At 40.9% G+C, this 26,594-nt stretch overlaps 1 protein-coding gene across 1 annotated transcript in view; it reads left to right on the forward strand.

Annotated features, from left to right (window-relative positions):
* The first annotated feature begins 583 nt into the window (after window positions 1-583).
* LOC125426220 (sodium channel protein type 2 subunit alpha-like) overlaps window positions 584-26,594 on the forward strand; it is a 93,894-nt gene continuing 67,883 nt past the window's right edge. Inside the window, exons 1-5 of the mRNA XM_048484478.1 lie at window positions 584-795; window positions 19,695-19,894; window positions 21,179-21,496; window positions 22,934-23,052; window positions 24,557-24,646. Of these exons, the coding sequence (XP_048340435.1) occupies window positions 21,230-21,496; window positions 22,934-23,052; window positions 24,557-24,646 (476 nt within the window). The 5' untranslated portion in view covers window positions 584-795; window positions 19,695-19,894; window positions 21,179-21,229. The remainder of the gene's footprint in view (window positions 796-19,694; window positions 19,895-21,178; window positions 21,497-22,933; window positions 23,053-24,556; window positions 24,647-26,594) is intronic.

Raw genomic sequence — 26,594 nt, forward strand, 5'->3', positions numbered from 1 at the left:
AGAAAACCCAAACTAGAGAAGTATCAGATAAAGCCACTGGCTATGACAGATCTTTCTTCTGATGTGCTATGTTTTTAGTATTTACATGCAGGGTTGTTGTTGTTTTTTAAAAAAATCAGGAACAGCTATCCCCAATTTCATTCTAAAGTGGGTCAGTCCACTTTGCCAGATCACCATTCTCCTATTCCATTTTGAGACAGGTCCAGACCTGGCCTAATACAGCATTATTATCACTCCTGGCTCAGTAGCACTTATACTTTGCTGTTTTCCTGTTTCCTTTGGGTTTCTAAAGCAGGAGCTTATGCCATTTGCAGGGTATTCTGTAGCATCTCTTGGCACTGGTTGGCTTTCTGTGTACTTCTTTCTTGCCTGGAGGAACACAGCTCTGGATCTGTTGATTCAAGATCACTCTTTAAAAGCTGGTAGTTCTCATGTATTCGTTCTCTTTACCAGCAGATGGAGCTGCCACGTTAGATGCCGCCTCGCCCACCCCATCTTTCCTCGTCCCCACCTCTCCCCCTCCCCAACTCATAATGAGCTGTTTTCTGATATATGTTGGGTACCATAGAGTGAGCCTGAGAACAGGAAGCAGAGGCAGAGGCAAAGAGGATTCTGGAAAGGTCTCTGTGTTTTTCTCTCCCTTTTCCACTGAGAACTGCAGAAAATTAGCATGAATGTTTAAAGCTTCATGGTTAGAAACCTGGATAATTACAATAGGAAGCATTCTTTTTTTAAAAAAACGTGGTCCTCTTGCCTGGATGCTGTGCTTTGATATGTCCCTCCCTTCTTTACCAGGTAAGCTGGCTGGCAAGCCATTTCCTCATGCAGACGATGGATCTTAGCAACCTGAAATCTTCACAGAAAATTGTGCATTAGATTTTAGCCTCTGGAAACGGTATAGATGAATGTAAAGAGAAATTGGAAGCACTTAAAGCCATTTTGAGCTGCCTGGTTGTAATGATATTGGGCTGGTGGGTTTTTCCTGCTTCCTTTCCTGCTTTCTACCTGCTTAAAACCTTAGAGTGACCTATGAATATTCATTTATTGTTCTTTTGTGTGTGTGTTTGCCTAAAGATTGGATCAAATTGTGAACTGGAAATTTATTTACAATGAAAAGACACAGGGAATGCTTTACGTCTCCAATGGAGGTCATGTTGCTCCTAAGGGGAAAAAATATGAGTGTACTTGTGCTTAGTATTGGAGGGGGGGGGTGTCAGTTTCAGTATAGCTACAAAGCTATCACATTCAAGTGCTACAGGGAGCAAATGTGTACAGAGTATACAGAATTCATCTTTTCCATTTTCAGTCTGTTTTCAGAAGAGGAATCCAATTTCCTAGGTTATTAAAATATTACAGTATTGTGTGCCAAATGCTTTATTTTACCACTGTGACATAAAGAAGGCCATGCAATTTTGATATTCCGATTAGTGGTGAAAAAGAGAGGCCCATTTCAATCCATCATGTAACCCCCTTCTCTCGAAAGGCCCCTAAGGAAAGACATTACAAATATTTTCACTGTGTCTTTTCTATTTATCTGCACAAATATGCCTCCTTCCTACTTGTTTGCTGAACCTAAATTGGCTTCAATTCTAAAAGTGTTTTGTTGTACTGGGGCGTATAACCAATAATACAGAATCAATTGCCGATTTGAATTTGTAGGCTTATTAGTTACGTAGAAAATTTATTGTCGTGTTTGGCTCCGGGAAGATTGTAATATAGAAATTATTATTTTCTTCAGATTCATTGTAAAATAAAATGTATGTTACAGATGACTGTCGAAATAGAATGATATCCTGTGTAAGCAACAGGAGTCTTCAGAATTATGGCCTGGATTTTAGATACCAGGAGGGTAGCCCTGGAGGTTAGTTCCCATAGAAAATAGTGTTGTGTGGATGAATGGAATTCATGTTTTTACAGCATCTAGCACATTTGCAGACGATGTCTAAATCTTACCTGTAGATATGTCTTGATTGTTCTCACTAATGTGAGCTATGGATTGTTTATATTTTTTTTTAAAAAAATGCTTCTGAAATATAAAAGGATTAAAATATTACTTTATTTTGCATTGGCACTTCTGCACGTTTTGTTTGAAATGAATTATTTGTGAAGAAACAAGAAATGACAGTATGGAGAATGTAATTTTTCTTTTGGAAAAAATGCTTTCTAGGCCTTTTTCTGTTATGAAGGTGATGCTGTTTGTGATGCTTCATACTTTTATTCCCTGACGTGCAGCTACTATGACTGCAGTTCTCTGGTTATTTTTCTTTGTAGAGAAGTCTCCATAGTTGACGTTGGTGCCACTACTCTTGAGCAAAGCCTTGGAGGGTGGCCTATGTATCTCTATAGATCTTCTTATGTCTACGAGTTGTCTTCAGTTTCTTTTTTAGCCGAGGGCAGGTATGAGCTAATATGTCATAAACAGCATGGATCACTTATTGAAGTCCATCGTTAATTAGCTATGTCTGCGCTCTGTCAGATTCTTATCCTGGGTGAGGATTATTACTTCTAGGCTAATTCATATACTTAGGGTTTATTCAGATGATGAACTCAAGGCATGGCCTTGCCACATTTGTCCCTTCATGTAAGTCCTGATTCAAAGGAAGCAGTGTGACATTTACATTACTCAGAGTTACACCCTTTGGAGTTCATTGACGCTCCAAACAAGCTCCCAGTTACTCCTAAACAGAATGATACCCTTCTAGATGCATTGACGTCAAAGGGCTTAGAAAGGTGAAATTCTGTTTAGGATTGCACTGTTAGCTCTTTGTGCTATCGGTTATTTTTAAATTGCCCTTGCTCCAAGGAAGGAGATGGTTGTCTTGTTATGGAAACGCTATGTGTGCCACAACACACTAGTGAGCCTGTGAGGGAAGGATTTGCACAAGATCTGAAGATGAAGAATCTCAAGGCAAAGGGTTAATCTGACAGCCGTTCAAAATATAATTTCCCACCAGTCTCCTCTGATATCCCAAGAAATTGCAGGAGAATCTTATTGTGCACCTTCATTTCCCCAGAAATCTGGGGAAGCCAAAGTATAACAACATTTTCCTCACCATTTTGGCACATGGTGTCGACTAACGTTTTTATGCGAGGTTAAATTGAACATTTTGAGAGATGTCTAGTAAGTAGATAGGTTAATCGCATTGCATAAATGTCGTTGGCGTCATTTGTTTTGCATCACAAATAAAGGGGAGCAAACTGGTTGCACACTGTGAAATGCCACTTAGGCCTTTGCAATTTTGAAAAGCAAATTAACTTCAGATTCATTTTTGGAAAACAAATATCTGTATTAGAATTATATGCACTAGAGGTGCCCAGAAAATGGTGGGAATCTGTATGGAACTAGCTGTGGATATCTTACATCATAAACAGGTCTTGGTATTGCTTGTCCCAAATTGTGGGCCATGGTTCCTCTAGCTTTTTCAAGTTGTGCGGCTGATACATTTGGTTGTATTTCCCTTCTGCAGCAGTGCCCACATTCTCCTCTGAGGTCCCCTCCGCACATGCAGAATAATCCACTTTCAATCCACTTTCAATCCACTTTGCCGCTGGATTTTTCTGTGCAAAATAGCAAAATCCATTTTCAAACAGTTGTGAAAGTGGATTGAAAGTGCATTGTTCTGCAAGTGTGGAAGAGGCCTGAATCTGCTTCCAGGTCTCTTATGCATTCTGTCCCTCTTGTTAGTATATTGGTTGCTAGGCATGAAGGTATGGATTCATATGGTTTTGAGGTAATTGCTGACTGCAAAGCAAGGAGAAAATAATGTTATTTCTATGTGTAGTTTCTTGGTGAAGGATACTTTGAGATCTCCCAAGATGGAAGATTGCAGGGTCCTTATCATTTCCCGGGTATCTGTACTTCCCTCACCACCAAAGCAGTTTCAGAAGCAGGTAGATAAAAAGACTCACAGACATGTGGGATGTTGACATGAAATGACTAACATCCCGCAGTCAGTGTTTTGGTTACTAAATGTCTTCTGCCTCTCGTTCGCACATGCCACAAGTGAGGCATAGAGCCAGATCCAGTGTATGTTTACTGAGAAGAAAGTCCCACTGAAATCAGTCGTTTCATCAAATGTATGAAAATACAGCCTTACTTGTTTACCCTCACCGTGGTCTTTCTGTCAGGTCCATTTCACAAGATGATCGCTGTCAGAGAAAAGGAAAATCTGTTAGTGAAGATAGTTGCAGGCAGCTGATGAGTACCAGATTGGTGTGAGAGAGGTCGTAGTGGTATTTTCTTTTTCTTGCTGGAGAGAACACAAGGCAGGTGAACGCCATATTATGTACAGCTTATTATGTACAGTTATAAAGAGCAGCTCTGAATCACCGGGGCCCGCCATTTATGCCCGGGAAGGGGATTGCTGGAAGCCCTGCCCTGCCTGCCCTTAGTAGGGTGAAAGACAGGGGGTGGCCATACCCTCTATGGGCATCCACGTCATGACGCCGCGCAGCAGGAGGGACGGGCTTATAAGGCTTCTACCGCTCTGGTCCCCTCCTTCCTCTATGCTGCTGCGCCAAATTTCCCACCCACCTCACCCCTTTATACACTGTTAATGCATGCGTCTGATGTCATAGTCAAGCCGGCGGTTGGCGCATAGGAACTGATCTGGTGGTGAGGGAGCTGTGGTGCTAACCCTCTTTGGTGGTATCTCCTTAAGAGGTTTGGGGTGGAGCAAGTCATGGGGCAGGATGCCCAGGCGTGGGCTACTGTGGCTTGTGCCTCTTAGCGATAAAGTGGTTCTTCAGAAAGTGTCTGCCGCCCAGCTGAGTTCCACTGTCGCTGCGCTGCGCAAAAATGGATCTCCAGAAAGTGGTTTCCGCCCGGCTGGGTTCCACTGGTACTGCGCAAGGTTATCTATTTCCTCCAACTGGCGGGTTGGAGGAAGGTTTCACTGGGGGACAGCTTTCGGGCTGCCCAGTGTTCAGATCAGATCCCATGCTGCGCCTCACACTTTTTTTCATCCTTTGTCAATAAAAACGGTTTGGCTATGGCTGTTCAGAGTGTCGTGTCGTTAATTTTGGTTTGGGACTCTGAGCAGTAACGGTCCCGCCCTCGGGTGGCAAAGCAGTCAGCCCCATTGAACTCAAGAGACTTATTTCTGAGCAAACACGAAATAGATTGGGCTGTACCAAATTGTTCTTCTCATGTGCTGCACATCTTCCAGACAGGATACATATGTGATTCTATACTGCGGTTATACTCCCACAGGCAAAATACAGCAGAAGGTATCTGAAGTGTAATAGTGTTTGAGCGCCAAATGTCTCCTTCCTGCAGATTTGTAAGGCATTTGCTAATCATTTGGAGCGACTGGAAAATTTCTGCATTCTAGGATCATTGCATAAGCGGAAGTGTGGAAAAGCCCCTCTTGTTAGCACCTTGTGCTAAGCTAGTCATAGCATATCACGAGCTGTGCTTCTGTTTGCTCTGGGTGCCATATGAACAATTTTTGAGCACTATACCATATAGGGAGGAAAGCACTGGATATTAAAGATGTTTTACTGTGCTAAGTCTGTTTACATTTCCACGTTGCTGGATCCAAGCTGCTATCTGTGCCTATCTAGCCATCCTCGACATTCTCTCCTGGTTAAAAGAAGACATTGGTGGCCAAGAAGCTTACAGATCAGGAATGGCTGTGACAACATTTACATTTGGATTCAAACATGATCAATTTTATGATCTTTTTTGCTAGAAAGAAAAGCTGGATGAAAATGAGTATTAATTGGAAAAAATAAAATATTAAATAACATTTAATTTTGTATTATAATAAAACATGGTGTTATTTAGAGATGGAGACACTTCCTCATATCTCAGAAGAGCTGTGTACATATTTATATATATTATAGGTCTGTTGTTTGGGATCTATAGAATATTTAGTTGTCAGAGACAATTTTTCCCTTGTGGATGATCAAAAAGTTTATTGGGAAGGATTGCCTGTTTCCTGGATTGTCTTTCAATTCATCTCCATTCCAGACAAGTTGAATATGAATCTGTCCTACAGTTGTCAAAGGCAGTGTGAAAACATTGGGGAGGAAAGTGGGGAGGAAGTGATCTTGTATGGTGTTTGCTACACGGAAGCCTACTGAAAACATTTTGTTGTGTCCTCTAGAGTACTGGGTAAAATTTGCCTTTCATACTTAACAGTGGATTATTTGGTCAGAAATCTCTGAGAATGAAGGAAAAGATCTGTTTCCTCTGCATGTATTTGCTTTCTAGCTCTGGTTAAACCTTTCCCAGGCTGCTTGAGAACCAGTGTGGTGTAGTGGTTAAAAGTGATAGGCTCTTGTCTGGTGAAATGGATTTGTTTCCCCACTCCTAAACATGAAGTCTGCTGGGTGATCTCGAGCAAGTTACAGTTCTCTCAGAACTCTCTCAGTCCCACCTATCTCACAAGGTATCTATTGTGGGGAGGGGAAGAGAAGGAATTTGTAAGCCACTTTGAGCCTCATGTCTGGCCCTGTGCAGTTGCGTTATAAAGGCTGGTAAGTAAATAATACCCAAGAATCAAACTTTAAACAGAAAGAAAGATTTTTACTGTGCAGAATTAGATATCTGACAGGGTGAGCTCTCTCAAAGAGAGTCACACTTCACCATCTTTTATAGTTTCCAAGAATACATACACCATCTCATCTTTTATAGTTTCCAAGAATACATACACCATAGTTCATAATCATACCTGCATATACATAACCCATATAATATTCAAGACAGTAAACTAAATTCTGGCTTTCTGGTTTTCAATCAAGATAGCCAGTTCCCGACATTCCTGAATATTTGTTCTCAGAGAGAGAGAGACCTTCTCCAGGGTAAAAAGATTTTACATGCAACTTATTCACTTTAAAAGATTAAAAATAATGTTGACAAATATACTTGAGTCTAATAAAATACTGTTATAGTAGAATACAAGTAGATATATACCCGTATATACTCGTGTATAAGTCGACCCCAGTATAAGTCGAGGCACCTAATTTTACCACAAAAAACCGGGAAAACTTATTGACTCGTGTATAAGTCAAGGATGGGAAATGCAGCAGCTACTGGTAATAACATCACAACATCACAAGCTTGATGGAGATGGGGTGAATGGGAAAGCTGGCACTGCCCATGGATCCTGTAATCCATGGGTGGAGCAAGCTTGATGGGGAGGGGGGGATGGGAAAGCTGGCACTGCCCATGGATCACATGATCCATAGGCAAAGGAGACTGGAGCACCCCTCTCTCTCTGAGAGTAGGCTCTCAGAGAGAGGGGCGCTCCAGCCTCAGCTTTTGTTAGTTTTTTTTAAGCGGAGAAAGGGTCCCTTTCTTGGCTTAAAAAACAAAAAAAATAATGCCCAGGCTGGAGTGCTGGAGGCACTTCAAGGGGGATGGAAGGCCACCGCCACCATCATTCCCCCTCTGCCCCAGGGAGAAGGCAGCCACCTTCTCCCTGGGGCAGAGGGGTTTTCCTGCTTGGTGCCGCCGGCTCCCGCAGAGCAAGAGCCAGCGGCACAGAGCAGGGCACCTTTGCCATTCTCCCTCTGCCCCAGAGAAAAGGCAGCTGCGGAGCGAGAGCCGGTGGCACAGAGCAGGGCGCACTCACGTATAAGTCAAGGGGGGGCATTTTTCAGCCTTAAAAAAGGGCTGAAAAACTCAACTCATATGCGAGTATATACAATATATCTCTCATTATCGTTTCAGTGTTCATTAAAATATAGAAAAACACATTTTCAATTATCTGATTAGATTCCTTTCTATTCTAACCTTTGATTTTTTAATTGCTATGTTTATTTCACGTAGAGTTGTCGACCATCCCATCTATCTAGTTATGCCAAACAGGTCTATAAGCTATGTCTCCTGTCACGTCTTGGCCCTTAGTGACAATATCTTTCTTAGTGATATAATCTTTTCTTGCCTGCATAACTGCTATGTAACTGCTGACAAGCTGGCCTAGAGAGAAAAACCTTTTAAATCCTTTGATTTTATAAGTCCCTTATTCTTTAATATCAAATACAGTTTTTAAACATTGGTTTTTGAATCTCACAGTTGAGAAAAGGGGGTATGAATCCAAACTCTTATTAGAACTGTGCAGGAAACTGCTCACTTTTTTTGTCTCCCATGTTCCCATTTGGCTGAAATTTGTTCTGTCTCTCAAGAAGACAGAGTTTGCCATGAATCTACTCAGTCTCAAGCTGTATGTGCCAAAGAGCAACACTGGGTGGCAAAAGGTGGGAAGAGGATACAATAAAGTGCTTGTGGGTTTGTTACAAGGCTAATTATCAGCATTATAGTTCTTCTGCGCCCTTTGGCTGAAAAGTAGTGAATCTCTCAGCCATAGAAATCAAGAATGCCTTTTCTTAAAAAAAAAAACCCAACCTGTTGCATATTGTGGGAAAACCAGTCTGTTTTAAAAAATGTTTTTTTAAAAAACCAGTCTGTTTTAATAAATGAACTATATAGTGCATTGGTGTACATTGATGCATCACAATAGTGTAGTGATTAGAGCTTTGGATAAGTCTCTGGGAGACTCAGGTTCAAAACCCCACTCTGGCAGGGAAGCCTGCTGCGTGACCTTAGGCCAATCATGCATTCTGAGTTTAAACTACCTCACAACTGTTGTGAGCAGAGGTGGGATCCAGCAGGTTTTCGCGAGTTCCCGAGAGTGGGTTACTAATTATTTGTGTGTGCCGAGAGGGGGTTACTAATTGGGTCTGCTTTTCCGTTAGAAATTCCATTCGGTCCAAAAATCTTAAAGTCCGGTTGTTTCCTATGTGGCTGATTAGCGAAGGTAGAAAACGGGATAATTCTCCCTGTTGGGCTGTTTTAAAAACATGTTTTAGAAATATGGTAAAGTTCCTTGTTTAAGGAAAGTATCCTTTTGATTTCTAGAAACAAAATTAAGTATTTGAAAGTATTAAGTATTTGACAGGCAGTCAATTAGAGGAGAAGTAGTTGTTTCTGTTGGCAGTAGACGATAGGACTTGCTATAATGAGTTTAAATTATGGACAGAAAGATACCAGCTGGAAATTAGGAACTCTTTTTTTTACAGTAAGAGTTTTTTACAGTAACAGAGAAATTATTAATGCCCCACCCCTGGAATGCCCGGTCACGCCCCCGTCGTGCCCCGTCCAGCCCCATTGGCGCTACGCCATTGTTTGAATCCCACCACCATGGGAACCTGTTACTAAAATTTTTGGATCCCACGACTGGTTGTGAGGATAAAATGGATGAGAGAAGAATTATCTAATCTGCTCCCTGCCCTGGATGGCTAGAAAAAATCATATTAAAACTCAAACAGTGTGGTATGGATCCAATGCAACTTTTGGAATTAGATAACCGAGGAGCAATGGCCATGGTTTATCAACGGCTCAATGATATTGAGATGCAAACGGATTTCCCCTTATTACCTGGGATATGTAGACCATTAAAATCATGGGTAGGGATCTTAGCTGCTCCCTATCTATCTAATATAACATCGGCAAGAAGCTGCTGGGTCTTCTCAAGAGCTCGCTTTGATACCTTCCCATCAGTTAATATGATGGGACTATTTAAAAAAATTCCTTGGCACAAGAGAACTTGTGTTTGTGGTTTAGGGGAAGTGGTCTCAGTGTCACACATTCTATTGCACTGTGAGCTTCATAATAGCGAAAGGGAGCTTTTAATTCAACCATTGCGAATTCTCCATATACACCCATTTATAGCCAACTCAAGATTCAAATTTTGTAAGAATTTTATTAGAAGATCGCATTCCCTCTATATCACAGAAGGTGGCCAAATTTTGTATGCTGGCATACAATAAGCAAAGATTATTATTAAGATAGAGAACCGGATTGTATGATGAAACTTGTAATAATGGCTTAAGTTAATGATATCTAATATATCGACCTCGCACCTTGGATCTCTGCACAATTGGAATATTATGTATCTTTACGTATTCTGATTCTGGTTTTAATGGCTGGCCAAAAGGCCGTAATAGTAAATTCTATTCTAATCTGCTTTGGTTTCCTATCAGGGAGAAAGGTGGGGTGTAACTTAAGTAAATAAACATTTGCTACACTGCATCCAGCATAGTTGGAATAAGAGGATTAATAAATAATACTGCAAGACATTGCAGATAACAAAAAGTTATTGGCATGGATCCAGTCTTAGTCTGAAGGAAGGCTTCCAACTGCACTGAGGAGTGGTAAGATCCATGCCACTGTGTTAAGATGCCTACCAATCTGCCAATGTTAAGGAAAAGTAAAGGCGACTTGGAAGTCTTTGCTTGAGGAGTAGCCCTTCAGAACCATTAATGGCTGGTGTGATGATAAATGCTTTGAGTTCTCCTAGCTTCAACTGGAGCATTGTGCTGGAGTACAGCCAGCCCAGAAGTTGAGAGCAAATGGGTGTGCGATCCTGGAATCCCACTGTGGGACATTTAATTTAATAGCTTCATTGAGTAAATCACAGAAGCCACATAATGCATGCAAATGAAGCTTCTGTTCTTCAAATTAAAAGCAGGCAACAACTAAGCAAGCAACTTACTACAATACGGCATATTTTGAAGAGTAAAATTACTATTTATGCACTTTCCGTATCTGGAACCTGAATATAAAACAGCCTATAAGAAGTGGCCCTGAAGTTCTAAAACTTTGATAGTTCAGTTCAACTAAATTTACTTAATACATTGTTAAAGTCTTTCAGGACTGGAATCAAGTGCCTGTTATGAGTTTTCTGGACTGTGTGGCTGTGGTCTGGAGAGAAACACATCTTACTGTGACATTCCTCTGAAGACGCCAGCCCTAGATGCAGGCGAAATATTTGGAGCAAAAACTACCAGACCATGGCTACACAGCCTGGAAAACCCACTACACTCAGATAATTCTACTTACATTGCACTTTTGTTTTAAAAAGCTCAGAGTAGTTTACATGTGACTGTCACTAGTCATTCATCCAGGCAGTGATCAGGTATGCTTGCTTAGCTTCAACAATGAGGTAGCTTGGGATTTCTTCAGACCACATGTTGGGGAAGGAATGGCATGGGAAGACCTTCCACAAATGTTGTTATGCCTACTAAATAGATGACAACCCTGCTAATCAATGAGTTTTAATCTAAACCCATTGATCAGATGATTTTTTTTGGGGTGGTCTAAATTTTAAGGTCACTATCTGTAAAAGTGGCATCCATACATTTTAGACCACCCATGTCTTGTAAGAAAGATACAAACCCATGGGAAATGGTGCCTCAGATTACAATGACCATAATACTTTGTTAGGATTTTCACTATGAAATATTTCTGTCTGATATGAATTAAATCTGGACGTATTTGTTTGAAAGCTCATCCTTAGGTCTAGATTCCAATTTAGTGTGCCGAAATAGAGTTATGCCAAGCCCACATCCTTTGCAAGGAGACAGCATTTTACTATTGACTATAGCAATAATTGTTTAGATATTTATACCCTACTTTTCCCCCAGTGAGGATCCAAACCAGCTTACATCATTCTCCTCTCTTCCATTTTATCTTCTCAGCAATAACCTTGTCAGGGCTGCTCGAAAGTGGAATTCACTGCCTTGGAGAGTGGTGGAGTCTCCTTCTTTGGAGGGTTTTTAAACAGAGGCTGGATGAACATCTGTCGGGAGTGCTTTGATTGTGTGTTCCTGCATGGCAGGGGGGTTGGACTTGATGGCCCTTGAGGTCTCTTCCAACTCTCTGATTCTATGATTCTAAGTAAGTTAGGGTGGGAGAAAGTGACTGCCCAAGGTCAGTTTTCATGGCGGAGTCTGGCAACTAACCACTATACCAGTGATGGCGAACCTTTTTGAGACCGAGTGCCCAAATTGCAACCCAAACCCCACTTATTTATCGCAAAGTGCCAACCCGGCAATTTAACCTGAATGCTGAGGTTTTACTTTAGAAAAAAACGGTTGGCTCCCTCTTCCTCCGCCCCACCTGCTCGAGCAGGGGCCAGCCTGCTGTAGCCTCCAGCAAGTCCTGCGTGCACCACTCTGTGCCTCTCTAGCATCTCTGCCTCTTCTGCGCCCCCCACCCCTCGGGCAGCAGCCACCTGGAGCACAGGCACCAGGCCCGCCAGCCAAGTCCTCCCTGCTCACTGCAGTGCTTGCATATCGTGCTCAGTGGCCCAGGCCAGCCTAGATGTGTGTGGGGGGGATGATTTTCCACCCCCCACATGACGTACTCTGTGTGTGCGTGCCCACAGAGAGGGCTCCGAGTGCCACCTCTGGCACCCATGCCATAGGTTCGCCATCACAGCACTATACCATGCCAGTTTAGTAGATCATATCTGGAAATGAGTGATCACTGGGAAACGAGGGGTTTACCTTATATTTCCTCCAATCTTATGGTCTATTCAGATATTACAAGAGGAAGAATGACAAGGGCTTGTGGGGAAGAAAAATCCTATTTTCCGATGACATTTCCCCACTCTACTCACCGCAGAATTCTTCTCCTCCTGACCACTGTGGCTTAAGGGTGCGATGTAGAATATTCAGATGGGGGGGTACCTTTCCCATTTTTTAAATATTTATTTATTTTATTGGATTTACATCCTGCCCTATCCCTGTGGGGCTTATAAATTTTGCTGTAAACCTTGGCTTTCTCTGAAGCGGATTCCACATGGGCCAAAAACAGCGGTGTGAAAATGGTGTGAAAACAGTATTACACCGTTTTAAACACTTTTACACCATTTTCACACCGCTGTTTTTGGCCCATACGGAATCTGCCTAAGTTTATATTGCAGACTCTTTATTATTTGTTGTGATTTTGCTATCTGCATAGCCACCTTTTTGTCATTAACTATTGTGATGCAGGGTTTGCATGAATATGAGATCCAGAATCCTCTGCTATCTAATGTAACATCCGTATCAGTTTATATTGTGACCATTGAAGGGTTATGTGAAGAGTTGAAAACATTCAGGAGCAGCAGAGGCTTAGTGGTTATGAGCAGGTGCATTCTAATCTGGAAGAACCGGGTTTGATTCCCTGCTCTGACGCTTGAGCTGTGAAGGCTTATCTGGGGAATTCAGATTAGCCTGTGCACTCCCACACACGCCAGCTGGGTGACCTTGGGCTAGTCACAGCTTTCTGGAGCTCTCTCAGCCCCACCCACCTCACAGGCTGTTTGTTGTGAGGGGGCAAGGGCAAGGAGATTGTAAGCCCCTTTGAGTCTCCTACAGGAGAGAAAGGGGGGATATAAATCCAAACTCTTATTTTTCTTCTTCCTCTTATGTTGGATGGCATCTATTCAGTTAAGCAGAAATTTTCTATAAATCTACTCAGCACTATTTTCTCTTCCCCTCCCCCTCCTCATCATAATTATTTTAAATCTAAATAAAGTGATTTCATCTTCTGAGTACAGAATTTGATCTCATGTACTAATTAACGTTTCTTTTTAATTCAGGTAGGAAAGGGGTATTGCACATTGCTTAAAGACTGAGGTGACAGTGGGAGCTGAAATTTGGGCTATCATTCCTATTATAAGCTGGTATTTTTGGTTGCCCCCCACCCCCACCCCCTAAAAGCAGGTTGTTTGGTTGAGGGATCTGTGGTCTCCATTTCTTAGCTGTGAAGCCCACAGGAAGTATTTCATTACCTCTTCTTGCTTTTCTGGCTCTAAGCAAGCTTTCAATTCAAAATCTACCTGCTGGATTTAAACTTTGGCTGGTTCTGGGTTAGATTCCATAATTATTGTTTTCTGTTTTGATTGATGCATCCTGAACTCCATGTGATTTGCAGGGGGTGGGGTGTTGCATCATACTGTGATGTTTGTAGAATGAAAACAGCTTTAAAAGCCACTTGGCCACAGGGGAATTTTATCCAGCGCCACAATTGTTGATAATTAGCAATTAAAAATTACTCAAAAAATGAAGTCTTGCCATCTTGAATGAGAGCATGTTTTTGATTGTAGGCTTGAAGTTATGCAAACACCGAGTCATTTTGGCACATGACTTTGATGTAAAATTAGTTTAGTTGAGATTACATGAGACAATGTAGTGCAGACAAAATATGAGAATGTAAACAGTTGAGTTTGGTTCAAATATTGTGAGACCTCAGATGCCACAAAAATGCATAATGTTTGTTGATTTATGTGTGACTAGAAGCATTCTTTAGTTTGAATTTGTTGATCTAGGATGCAGTGAATTCACCAAATTCTTCATGAACTTGAATGAGTTTGTATTTATTGGAGCTGACCTCTTTTAATTATAGAATCCACCTCTTTTAATCATAGAATCATAGAGCTCGAAGAGACCCCAAGGGTCATCAAGTCCAACCCCCTGCCATGCAGGAACACACAATTAAAGCACTCCCGATATATGTTCATCCAGCCTCTGTTTAAAAACCTCCAAAGAAGGAGACTCCACCACTCTCAGATGCTGTGAATTCCACTGTCAAACAGCCCTGACAGAAAGTTCTTCCTAATGTTTAGATGGAATCTATTTTCCTGCACCTTGAATTCTTTGCTCCATGTCCTAGTCTCTGAGGTAGTAGAAAACAAGCTTGCTCCCTCTTCAAATGGCATCCCTTCAAATATTTAACATAGTTATCATGTCCTCCCTTAACCTTCTCTTCTGCAGACTAAACATCCCCAGCTCCCTAAGCCTCTCTTCGTAGGACACGGATTCCAGACCTTTTACCATGGGAATTTTATTGTTCAATGCCCTGAAGTCACTTGCAATATAGCAGAGTGGTGACACTGTTTGGTTCCTTGCATACTTGCCAATGCTGGTACGGAGTGTGTGTGTGTGTGTGTGTGTGTGTGTGTGTGTGTGTGTGTGTGTGTTGGAATGGGGGTGGGGGGAGATAGACAGTGCAGGAGGATGAGGAGGTTGGCATGCTTAGTAGTGCTCTCTTGCACAGGGCCTCCACAAATCTAAAGCCATTCCTGAATACAGTTTGGTCCCCTCATTCAAGAGGACTCCTCTAGACAATAAAGATCCCTCAGGGGTCAATCTAAAGGTGAGGGCTTGGGACATTTATTGAGGATGATAGATTGCTGGATCAGCAAAAAAATTGTGTGTGCTTAAGGAAGTAAAATTTCACCCTTGATATAGGCCCTTTCCACACCGCAACGGTGCGGGGGGGGGGGGAGGGAGTGTTGGCATAAACAATGCCGACGCACCCCCCCAGGACCGTTCACATGGACAGTCCCGAGAGGGCGGCAGCCAGCGGCGCAGCCTTCACACAGGCTGCACCATCGCCGAACGCCTACCTTGTCTCCTGGCTTCCAGCTCATTGCAGAAGCCAGGGGACACGCCCCTGCAGCCTGGGGTATAAGCGATGGCAGGCAAAGATACCTGCCAGTGAGAGGCTTCCCACCATAGTGAGAGACCTGGCAGCCTTTTTCATATCTCCTTCATATATTAAAAGTTTTATGGAAATAATAAACATCATTATTTATTAGCAATTATTTATTGGCAAGATCCTGAAATCATATTTCACACTATTTAGGCCTGTGGACATCTGTTTACATCTGTTTGCATTTCACACTATTTAGGCCTGTGGACATCTGTCAGTTTCCCCTCAAGTATTTAAAAATATTTTTTGTCGTTTAATATGGACCTGATGCAAGCAATTGTTTATGTGTCTGGAGGAGTTAGTAGACTACAGCCAAAATTATTCTGGAAAGGACTGTGATCAGTGACAACAAAATATGTTCAGAATTATTCATTTATTTATTACATCTTACCTTTGTCCCTAAAGGGGGCCCAAAGGAACTTACATCATTTTCTTCATCTCTATTTTACCATCAGAACAATCCTGTGAGGTATAATAGTTTGAGAGGATGTGACCAGCCCATCGTAACCCATCAAGTTTCTGTGGCAGAGAAGGAATTTGAATCTGGGTCTCCCAAATCCTGCTCTGACACTCTTAACGACTGTACAACTCTGTGAAACATAAATGACATTGGAACTTTTTGTATAGTTTGCTAGAGCAAAACTAAAACAAACAGTATTAAACAACCTTATCAATTACTGATACTCTGTGAAAATGTCACTCTGGATTAATTATAAATACCAATATTTTGCCTCTTCCTCTATTCATTACCGTGCTCAGATATGCCAACTTAGAATCAGAGTTCCTTGAGTAGAATTCAAATTAACAAGGACAGTATGTGAAATCTTTTGTACCCTTTCTTCCCCTTTTTTTTATTTGTCTTCCATTCTAAAATTGCCAGAGAGTGAGAAATAAGGCAAGTTCATTTCAAGAATTCAAGCCAAAATCTTTGTGTGAAAGTTGAACATTGTAATATTAAATGATTTTGGTATACCATAAGATATGTTGTCAGTTTCTAGGTCTGAGAGAGATTATTTCCAGAAAAAACTGATTAATACAAGAAAATATTTGTATTAAATTGCTTTAAAGGATCTAAAGCAAAGGCTAATTGAGGTGAACAGGATAAGAGTGTGGCTTGGGTTCATTATCTGATGCTGAGACCATTTTGTATGTTATGATTTTTAACAGATGTTTGTTACAGCAGGTTGTTAAGTACCAATCAAAACTGTAGCATTTGAAGCATATCCATACAGTTTTACCTCAGCTTTTAAATACAGTTTTCATGGGAAAATGCATACATTCACACATTTAACTTCCTTAAGCATTTATAGCTTTAGCAGGTACAGACTGCATCTGTGTATGAGTAATGAGATGGAGTCTTGTGAAATAAGCATTATGAGATTGCTTTCTTAAGACATATCCTTTTCTTGTGCCTCATTTCTGGATACCTGTCTGCAGTGTGTTAACAAAAGTTTTCAGAGATATGTTTTATGGCTAGCACACTAACGCACACACACAAATTTGAACTCTATTCTCTTAGTTCAAGGTAGATAGTTAGATCAGTAAGTTTCCTGAGCAATAGTATGTGTATGCAGAAGAGTAGCTGCAATGGGGACATCTGGTCACGTGCCAGGGGCATTTTGGGGGTGGGGCGGGGCATTTTGAGGGTGTTCGGGCAGTTCATGGGCCGGGGCGCAGTTCCCCCTCCCTTCGTCACTGTGTGTATGGGTGCTACTATATGTGATTGAGGGGGTGGCATTCAGCATAGTGGACCCCAGGTTTCGCAGGACAGTACAATCCCAAGACATAAATTCTTGTCACAGAACAGTCATTTTCTAAGTCTGGAACATCATCATTTCTCTGAAGTAATATTAGTAAAAATAGACTTAGTATAAAATTTGTGAACTTTGGCACTAGTTACAGCAACAAAGAGTATTATGTGGAGTCCTTCTCCTACCAATTATCCATTTGAGGGGATCTGTTGGACACAAGATTTTTAATTTATTTATTTAAAATATGTTTCACATCACATTCCTCTTATTTCAGGTTCTCAAAAGAATCTACACAACATTTATACAGGGCTTATACTAAATAAAAACAGTGGTCTTTCAAAAGACTCAGCTCCCTCCTATGTATGTTGCTTTTTTCAGATTTTTCTGACTGACAGATTAGGAAACTTTGGGATGCACTTCAAAAAAAGCCCTCTTTATGCAATATTTTGTCTCTTGGTCTGAGTGAAAGATATTTAAAACTTTTTCTAAATTAAAAATTGAGGTTTAAAAAAAATTAGAAAACTTTGGGGAGCTCTTGAAAAAAAGGTCTTTTATGAAATATTTTCTTGTTTGGAATGAGTTAAATGCTACTTAAGACAAGGTTTTAATCAAAATTATAGTATGAAAAAAGCTTATGTAAAACTAACTACAGCAGTAGATAATAATTCCTATGTATAGTAAATGCATATATACAATGCATTTTCAAAACTATGTATTGTTTAAATGTTGATAATGTTTAGTGTTTTCAGTGTCCCAAAGTTTGACTTTAACTAGTAGTCCTACCTATTGTATTTTTATTAGGGTATTTATATACAAATAATAAACTTCATTTTGTTTTACACAGAATTTGTTTTCTACATTCAAGGTTTTTTTATACTTGTCAGGTGGCAGGAAATAAGACACATGAAAAAAGTAACATTAGGTAGAATTACTTTCTCAAGTAATGGTATATTTATATTTTTTTCCTGTGGAAAACTAATTTGTCATTCATTCATTCATTCATTCATTCATTCATTCATTCATTCATTCATTCATTCATTCATTCGCATTCCATAAATATTCCAAATAGTATAATTTTATATGCTAAGTTATAAATAATGTACTTTATGTTGCTGAATCAGTAAAAAGTATTATATACATTTCAGTTCCCTGGTCCAAATATTTCAGGGAAAAAATCCCACTGTGACTTCAACAGTTCCAGAAATTTTATATTTCTGCATCCTCCTACCCACATTAATAGCTTTCTCAGGAAATATGGAAAGATCTAGTTCTGTGGCTTATATCTTTTCCATTTCAAGAATAGGAAAAAAAGCAATAATAACCAAGCTCTGAACATTCAGAAGTCAAAGAAAAGTCTAACATATACTATAGAAATATGTTTATAGTGTAAACCCCTCCGCAGTGCCCCCCTTCGTGAAACAGTGCAGACTGGAGAAGCGGCCTGTTCCCTTTAGGTTGAAAATGGCCTGGTGGGAACTATACTTCCCTGGGGCTTCTCTGGGACTCGCAAGGTCTCCTGGGAAGTGTAGTTCCCACCAGGCTGTTTTCAACCTGTAGGAAACAGGCCACTTCTCCAGCCTGCACTGTTTCACAAAGGTAAGTGTGGGGGCAGGGGGCAGCAAGGGGGTGCCACCAGGGAGTGCCATGGGGGTATTTTCTGCCTCCCAAGTGCACTCGGTGCAACTCGCACCCCCTGGGCCCCTAGTAGCTCCGCCTCTGCTGTCCCTATGTCCCTGGTGGGTCACTGGTTGGATTTCAGGTTTCATCTGCTGAGATCCTAGAGAAAAGCAATGCAGGAAACAAAAATATGTGGAAGGAGCAGGCAAAGTGTAAGAAGGCAACCTAAATAAGGTACTATAACTTCACAGCACCCAGTACCGAAACAGAGAATGCTGAAACACAGAGTCTTCTAGATTAATTATTCAAATGGAAAAAAAGAATGGGCATAGAGGAGATGTGATCAGGAACTGAAGAAGGGAGAGGCTGAAATTCACAATTTGATTTGAAATAACCAGTCAAATCTGTGACTATCGATATAGGGCGATTTCCCACTGGCGATTAATCCTGGGATAGTCACCTGACATATCCAGGTTTCCTCACAATTTCCCCACTGCCGAACCGCAGAACACAGATCAGTCCCGTTTCTGGCACTCCCCGTCCCCCTTATCATGGGATTTTCCTGGACCTGCTTGTATGTGCACCTTTTTTGGAAAAAAAAACACACTCCAATGGGAGCTAATAGGAGATGGGGGCTACACATTTGAGGGTCCATAACTTTGGCCCCCATGAACCAAACTTCACCAAGCCTGGGTGGTATCATCAGGAGGATCTCCTAAAGATACTCTGAAATTTTGGTGCTGCTAGCTTAACAATTGCACTCCTGACAGCAGGTACCCCCCCTCCCCGGGGCAGGCCTAGACATCTTCACTAGAAACATGCTTCAGTGAGGATGTTGTAACCTGGATGAAAAGGTGCCAATTCTTTTGAAACTTGGATGTATCTAGATTAAATTTTCAGAGGGAATTTGGTCATAGTTCAGTTTCTTTTTTCCATCCTACTTTTTCCAACTGTGTTTAATCTTAATTCTCTCAATCTTATTCTCTCAATTTGGAGAAATAAATGACATTGTGCCTAGAAGCAACAAATTTTTATTTCTTCTTCTTTTTGTGTAGTTCATATATACCACAATGGCCAGAATTTGCTGACAGAAGGAGCATTTTGTACAAGTGTTAAGGATGGGATGTTTCGCTTCATTTTGAAGGACAAGAAGAAGATTTTGTAGTCCACAGCTGAAACACATTCCATACAAACAAATATCCCTGCAGGATCAGTGACTCTGTTTCAAGATCTGACATAGCCTCAAAATATAAAGGTAGGATATCCTTTCGTGTCCTAGTATTCTTTTATACTTCATTTTTCCTTGGAAATTTTGCTTCAGCTTTCCATTTCTACAACAACATAAGCCATTTTGTATTTATTTTATTCATATGTTTTAAAAATAAAATGTCACTCAGACTGGCCTACAAAACTTAAAATATACATGGGACAAGTTTAAAACAGCAGAGTCTAAAACATTGAAAGTGGCAATAAATAAAGTCAGCTACAATGATGCTGCAGTATATAAAACCGTGGTAGCTATAAAATTCAGTAAATAAAACCAGTAAACTTACTGAAATCTTCTCTTGTCATCTTGACTTTTGCTTTCTTGACTCCCCTTGTAACCTTAGACTTGGCCTCCTTACATATGTCTCCTAACTTCTTGTGCACTTCCTGTTAACTGGCTGTTATGTCCTTTGTTTTTCCAGCCTTCAGTACTGGTTCTTTGATCTCTTTCTTTCTTATCTGGCACTTCTTGAACAACAAAAGTGCACGGCTCAAGGCTGGGAGAAACCGGGTGATAACAGAGGATCTGTTGTTTTAAAAACATGGTTCAATTTAATTTGTGACTGCTCAAACAGAATCATGGTAACAGACCTAGCTCTACCTCATAAAGGTGTGACATTATCAGTGCAATTCTATGCATGTGTACTCAAAAGTAAGTCTCATTATATTCAATGGGGCATATTCCCAAGTAAGTGTTCTTAGGATTTCTCCCTATATCAGTGGTGGCGAACCTATGAGACCCCAGATGTTCGTGGACTACAATTCCCATCAGCCCCTACCAGCATGGCCAATTGGCCATGCTGGCAGGGGCTGATGGGAATTGTAGTCTGTGAACATCTGGAGTGCCATAGGTTCGCCACCACAGCCCTATATGTTTCAGTCATTTAGGTACAGAAGGCCAGTTAGGACAACCCACTTTCAGTTTTACTTGGTTTCCTGAATTTTTGGAGGAACTTATCCATTGAGGTGAGTAGCTGATCTATGGATACCCTTTTAAGCTTCTGGAATAGAAGCTGGACCTTGGTCATTGACGCAGCAGTTCCTAGATGTCCAGTTCACTTGTACCCTTAAAAAATGCTATTTTGAAGACTGAAGTGTAGGTAAAACATTAAATCACAATCAATGGTGAGAACTGCGTAGGTTTTTTAAAAAAACAAACACCAAACAACTCCACATACTTTAACAAAGTAAATTTTATACTTCCAAAGTAGGAGATGATTGAATTAACAACTAATGTTTGTATGTGCTTAATTGGTTTCTTTTTGTTTTGCAGGTCATTCTTATGCAATAGGCTAAAAGTAATTTAAATGTGCAGGATGAAAAAATGGCACAGGCACGGCTGGTACCACCAGGACCTGACAGCTTCCGCTATTTTACTAGAGAATCTCTTGCAGCTATTGAAAAACGTTGTGCAGAGGAGAAAGCTAAAAAGCCGAAGCAGGATCGTGCAGAGGATGACGATGAAAATGGCCCCAAGCCGAATAGTGACTTGGAAGCAGGAAAAACGCTTCCATTTATATATGGAGACATTCCTCTGGGAATGGTGTCCGAACCTTTGGAAGACCTTGACCCATACTATAGCAATAAAAAAGTGAGTGTTTATTAAGACTGAATGGAATCTGGATTCAATTTCTAAGAGCTTCTTTGTGTTTACCAGGATCAGTAAATTTCTCTCTACTTACAGTTGACTTCAGCTGTTTGGTATTCTGGGAAATATCTGGAGTTTTCCAAATACCGGTACTTTTAGAAAAGTTCTACTGTTTGTAGAATTAATGTACAGAAAAGAAACTTCCAATTGTTTAATAATCACAGCTTCTGCTGAAGCTTTTTGCATTGTAAAGCAGTAAGGCAGTCATCTCCATGTAAGACTCATATCCAATAGCAAGCTGCAACCTGGGCGCTTTCCGCACAGCGGAAAGGGCACCTCTCCACCGGCAGAAATTATGCAGGTGGAGGGGAGGGGGCTGTTCGCACAGGAGTGTGCGAGTGGCCCCCGCAGAGGCCAGCACAGAGCCGCCTCTTCTGCATCCCCCCCACTCACCTCGTCCTCCAGCGTCGGTCTGGAAGGCTGCAGGGACCCGCCCATGCTGTCCTCCAACCTCCAGGGGTCAGAGGGCAGCATGGGCGGGTCTCAGCAGCCCTCCAGACCGACGCTGGAGAACGAGGTGAGTGGGGGGGGGGGATGGGAAAGCGGTGCCTTCGGCCGATGGGAAGGCGGCACTTTCCAAAAACCTCCCTCGGGAAGGGAGGTGGAAAGCGGCGCCTTCACACTGCTTGGGGCCACAACAGTTTTGCCATGGCAGCTTGTCATTCAGGAGTGAAAATGTCACACTGCTGAAATATTTACACAACTATTGAAAACAGGATGTTTGGCGTATTATGCATTTGGTTACCCTATCTCCCTCAGAGTGATTCTGCACAGCTTTTTTATAATGAGCTGCAATAGTTATAAATAAACACATTTTCCCCTTATAAAAAGGGGAACAAGTTCATTTATAATTATTGCAACCCATTATTAATACATTGTGCAGAATCCACTTCAGTCTATTTCTCATTGTAAAGAAAGCAAAAGAAAACAGTGGCTGTACTGTTTCTACTCACATTAGATTAGATCAGGGGTCTGCAACCTGCGGCTCTCCAATTGGCCATGCTGGCAGGGGCTGTTGGGATTTGTAGTCATGAACATCTGGAGAGCCGCAGGTTGCAGACCACTGGGTTAGATTATGACTTAACAGTTGAAGACAAATGTAGCAGGGTGTTTTGTGTGGATATTGGTGAAATAGCCTTCCTACCTGGCCTCTCTGTCACAATCAGAAGACTTCTGGTAGTCATTGGCTATGTTGTGAAATTTTAATCGTAATTAAAGGGTTGCATGAGACATGGATGTGAATCCACTTTTTACAGAACTACAGAACAGCAACAACCTTTTCTTCTACTGAAGTCAATGAAACAGCAAACTATACAAAATATTAATTTGTGTATGATACATAATTTGTTTTTTTCATTACATATTCTTTTTATTTTCCAGACCTTTATAGTATTGAATAAAGGGAAGGCAATTTTCCGATTCAGTGCCACATCTGCCTTGTACATTTTAACTCCTTTCAATCCCCTCAGAAAAATTGCTATTAAAATTTTGGTACATTCATATCCTTTTCCGGAAGTTGATTCCACATGCTCGAGATGAAATTTGAAATGTTTTCTGATGTCATTTTGGGAAAAGAGCATATTTAGAAGTACATGAAAAAAAAAGTAATGTCTTAAGCAGAGTTACACCTTTCTAGGCCCATTGACTTCATTGGTAGAGTTTACACCTTTCTAAGCCCAATTATGTCAATGGACTTAGAAGAGTGTAACTCTGCTTTGGATGGCACTTGAGGATTCATCTGGGTAGTTTGATGACACTGATGTTTTAACTAATTGTATGCAATTAAGAAACACCCAGTGAATACAATGTGTTTTCCTCTCCTGATGGTATTTGATGTGTTTAGTATTGACAAATTGTAATTTTAGATTTATTACTTAGATTTTTAATGTACATATTCACAGTAGCGCCCATTAATAAAACATGTATTTGATTAGAGATGTGAAATTCTGAACTTGATTGCTCATGCCTTTAAAGTATCTACTATGAACATAGTTAAAGTTGTATCTTTGGGGTACCTAGATTGCATTGAGATGTTTCAGCCACGTAAGCCAACTGGTTGGTTTGGGCCATATGTAGGTAGATTGTAGAAGTACAAAGGGTGTGGGGAGAGGTAAGGTGAAGTGGAGTGGTTAGATTAGGGAAAGTTCATTATGCACACTGTTCTTGTTAATGCCAGTATTTTCCTTTTATTTGTGCTTTAAAAAATTCCTCTAAAGGACCTAAGAATAATATACATGATTCTCCCTTCCCTTTTTTATTCTCACAACAACCCTCTGAGGTAGGTTAGGTGGAGTGGTTGACTCAAGGTCACCCAGGAAGCTTCATGGCAGAGTGAGGATTTGAACTTGTATGTCCCAAATCTTAGTTGATCACTTTAACAAATACATTACATGGGTCTTTCTATTATGCTCTACATGGCCCTTTCTATTATGCTCTTGTGAAAATGGATGATAAATATGACTGGGGAAAAAAAAGATCATAAATAAAAATATTTTAAAAAATAAAGTCACTGCCTCTACTATAATTATTTTATATTCAGTAATCTGTAGTAATTCTGTAAAAAGTCAAATTCTAGAACGTAAGGGGAAAAAATCTTCCCGTTCAGTTGATTTTTTTGAGTGGGTGGGGGGAGAAAAACTTACGTTACAAAGTTAGGACTGGTCTGCAGGCAAAACATACTGAGTCATGTTCGGTCATGTGTACTTGCAGGAGTGTGGACAGCATAACTGATTGAATTATAGAGCCACAGAGACCTTGCAGCAGTTTCCACAGGATCATCTGATGTAGCTTGCACTACAATAAATTGGCTGTTAAATGTGCCACAAATCTGTACCTATCTTGCTGCAATAGATGAAACACAGCTGTCCTTCACCATTCCTGTATTCATTTATTGTATTAGAACTCAATGTATCTAGTACTTATTAGAGAGGGTGCTGCCTGTGATTTAACTTTTGTGTCATAAGTTGTCTGATTTAATGCTAATGTTCCTTAACTGCATTCTACATTATTCAGCATGCTTATTATGTGCACTATTTTGACCAATTGTGTATTCATGACAATGAGTAACCCTCCGGAATGGACGAAGAATGTAGAGTAAGTCACTACCTTTTAAAATGTGCTATCTATTTTGGTTTGTTGTTGTCACAGTTGTGAATTTTCATTAGTTGTCTCCATAATATTTTTTTCACAACATGGGTTGGATCCTATGCTCCACTAACAGTGGGTACCAGTGGTTGTGGATCTTTCCTGAGTTCTCCTCCCTTATAGTGTTGTCTGGTTTTGGGAAAGTTTATTCCAGGTTATGCAGAATTTGGGTGGTACAGCGCATGTTGGTAGGATGCAGTAAGTAGGAGTAAGGAGGCAAAATATCTCTTTGTGTCTTTTATATCAGCACCAACCCCATGAATTAAAGCTGGGGGGGGGGGGGTTGTCTCTTTTTCACTTAATATCTTCCTCTACATTTTCATTTTGCTTTTTGTTGTAGAAGTTCAGCCTATGTTGTTGGCTCCACCCCTTCTTTATCTTTGTAACAACTCTGTGAGGTAAGTTAGGCTAAGACATAGGCACTGGCCCAAAGCCACCAGGGAGCTTCATAGCACAATAGGAAGTCGAACCCAGGTTTGCTCAGTTCTGGTATCACTCTGTTACTGCCATCACTCTGTAACTGCCATCACGTCACAGCTGACTTATGGCGACTCCATAGGGCAGTGGTGGTGAACCTTTGGCACTCCAGATGTTATGGACTACAATTCCCATCAGCCCCTGCCAGCATTTGCCATGCTGGCAGGGGCTGATGGGAATTGTAGTCCATAACATCTGGAGTGCCAAAGGTTCGCCACCATGGCCATAGGGTTTTCAAGGCAAGAGATGTTCACAGGTGTTCGCTATTGGCTGCTGTTGTGTGGGCTGAGAGAATTTTGAGTCAATACGACGGGAGTCACCCAGAGGGATTCTTGGCGTGGAGGACCGTGGAGAATTGAAACGAACCAGTTCTCCAGATTACTGAGTCTGGCTTCTCTTTAACCACTGCACCCAGGTTGTTCTCAGCATCCCTCTCTAATCTACTATATATTTCCAAGCCTCCTGTAATACGTGGCACACAGTTGGTTTGGATTTGTTTCTTCCTAAATTTTCCGGCAGTGAACTACAGCGTACTGTTTGGAATACTGAAGGCTGAAGATGATTCAGTCTGAAGGTCAAACGTGGCCTGATTAAGTTCTCAGAGCTTTTTTAAAAGAAATGAAAACCATGCAGGAACCCTATTCAAATTGGAGCCGTGTGTAGGGAGGAAAGATTGGCTTTGATTAACCCTCCCACTTGTGCACAGTTTGGCTAAACCCCCTCCATCCTCACATCTCCAATCTGAATCACACTCACACATGGCTATAATTGTATCCTCCGTGTGTCTTTTTAATTCAAGTCAGGGAATTCCTAGCATCTTGACTATTATGACCCTGCAATTCATGATTAACCGACTATTAGTGCTTGCTTTAGCCTAACCACTCTATCAAGGCCTCCGTTTCCTTTCTAGTCTTTGTTATTTAAAAGGATTGTTCTTAACCCTTGGAGGCAATTATATTTTTTAAACACTAAGTGAAATTTATACCAAACATTGTACATGGAAAAGAGACCTATAGAGGTTCTGCACAAAACATGCAAGTTGTTTATGTGTTTATTTAAAACATTTATTAGCCATCTTTCTACCTTGGAGGAACCCAAGGTGACTTGCAATGTCAATAGCAATAAAACACAATAAAGACATGAAATAAATAAAAACATTTGTTAAAATTAGTAATGTTAAACTTCTGGTAAGCAGAAGAACTAATCAAAAGGCATTATCAGCAAATAAACCTGTTTTCAACTGCCTCCTAAAGATAGTGAGGGGACAAGGCATACTTCCCTGGGAATGCAGTGGCCAACTGCTTGGAGGCTGAAGTGGAATGGTTACAGGAGAGCTGGCTGAGGCTTAATCCGTCAAAGTTGGAGGACCTGTGGCTACTGTAACCAGTGGTGGGATCCAAAAATTTTAGTAACAGGTTCC

The sequence above is a fragment of the Sphaerodactylus townsendi genome, linkage group LG02 (assembly GCF_021028975.2).
Source record: "Sphaerodactylus townsendi isolate TG3544 linkage group LG02, MPM_Stown_v2.3, whole genome shotgun sequence".
Classification (NCBI taxonomy): Eukaryota; Metazoa; Chordata; class Lepidosauria; order Squamata; family Sphaerodactylidae; genus Sphaerodactylus; species Sphaerodactylus townsendi.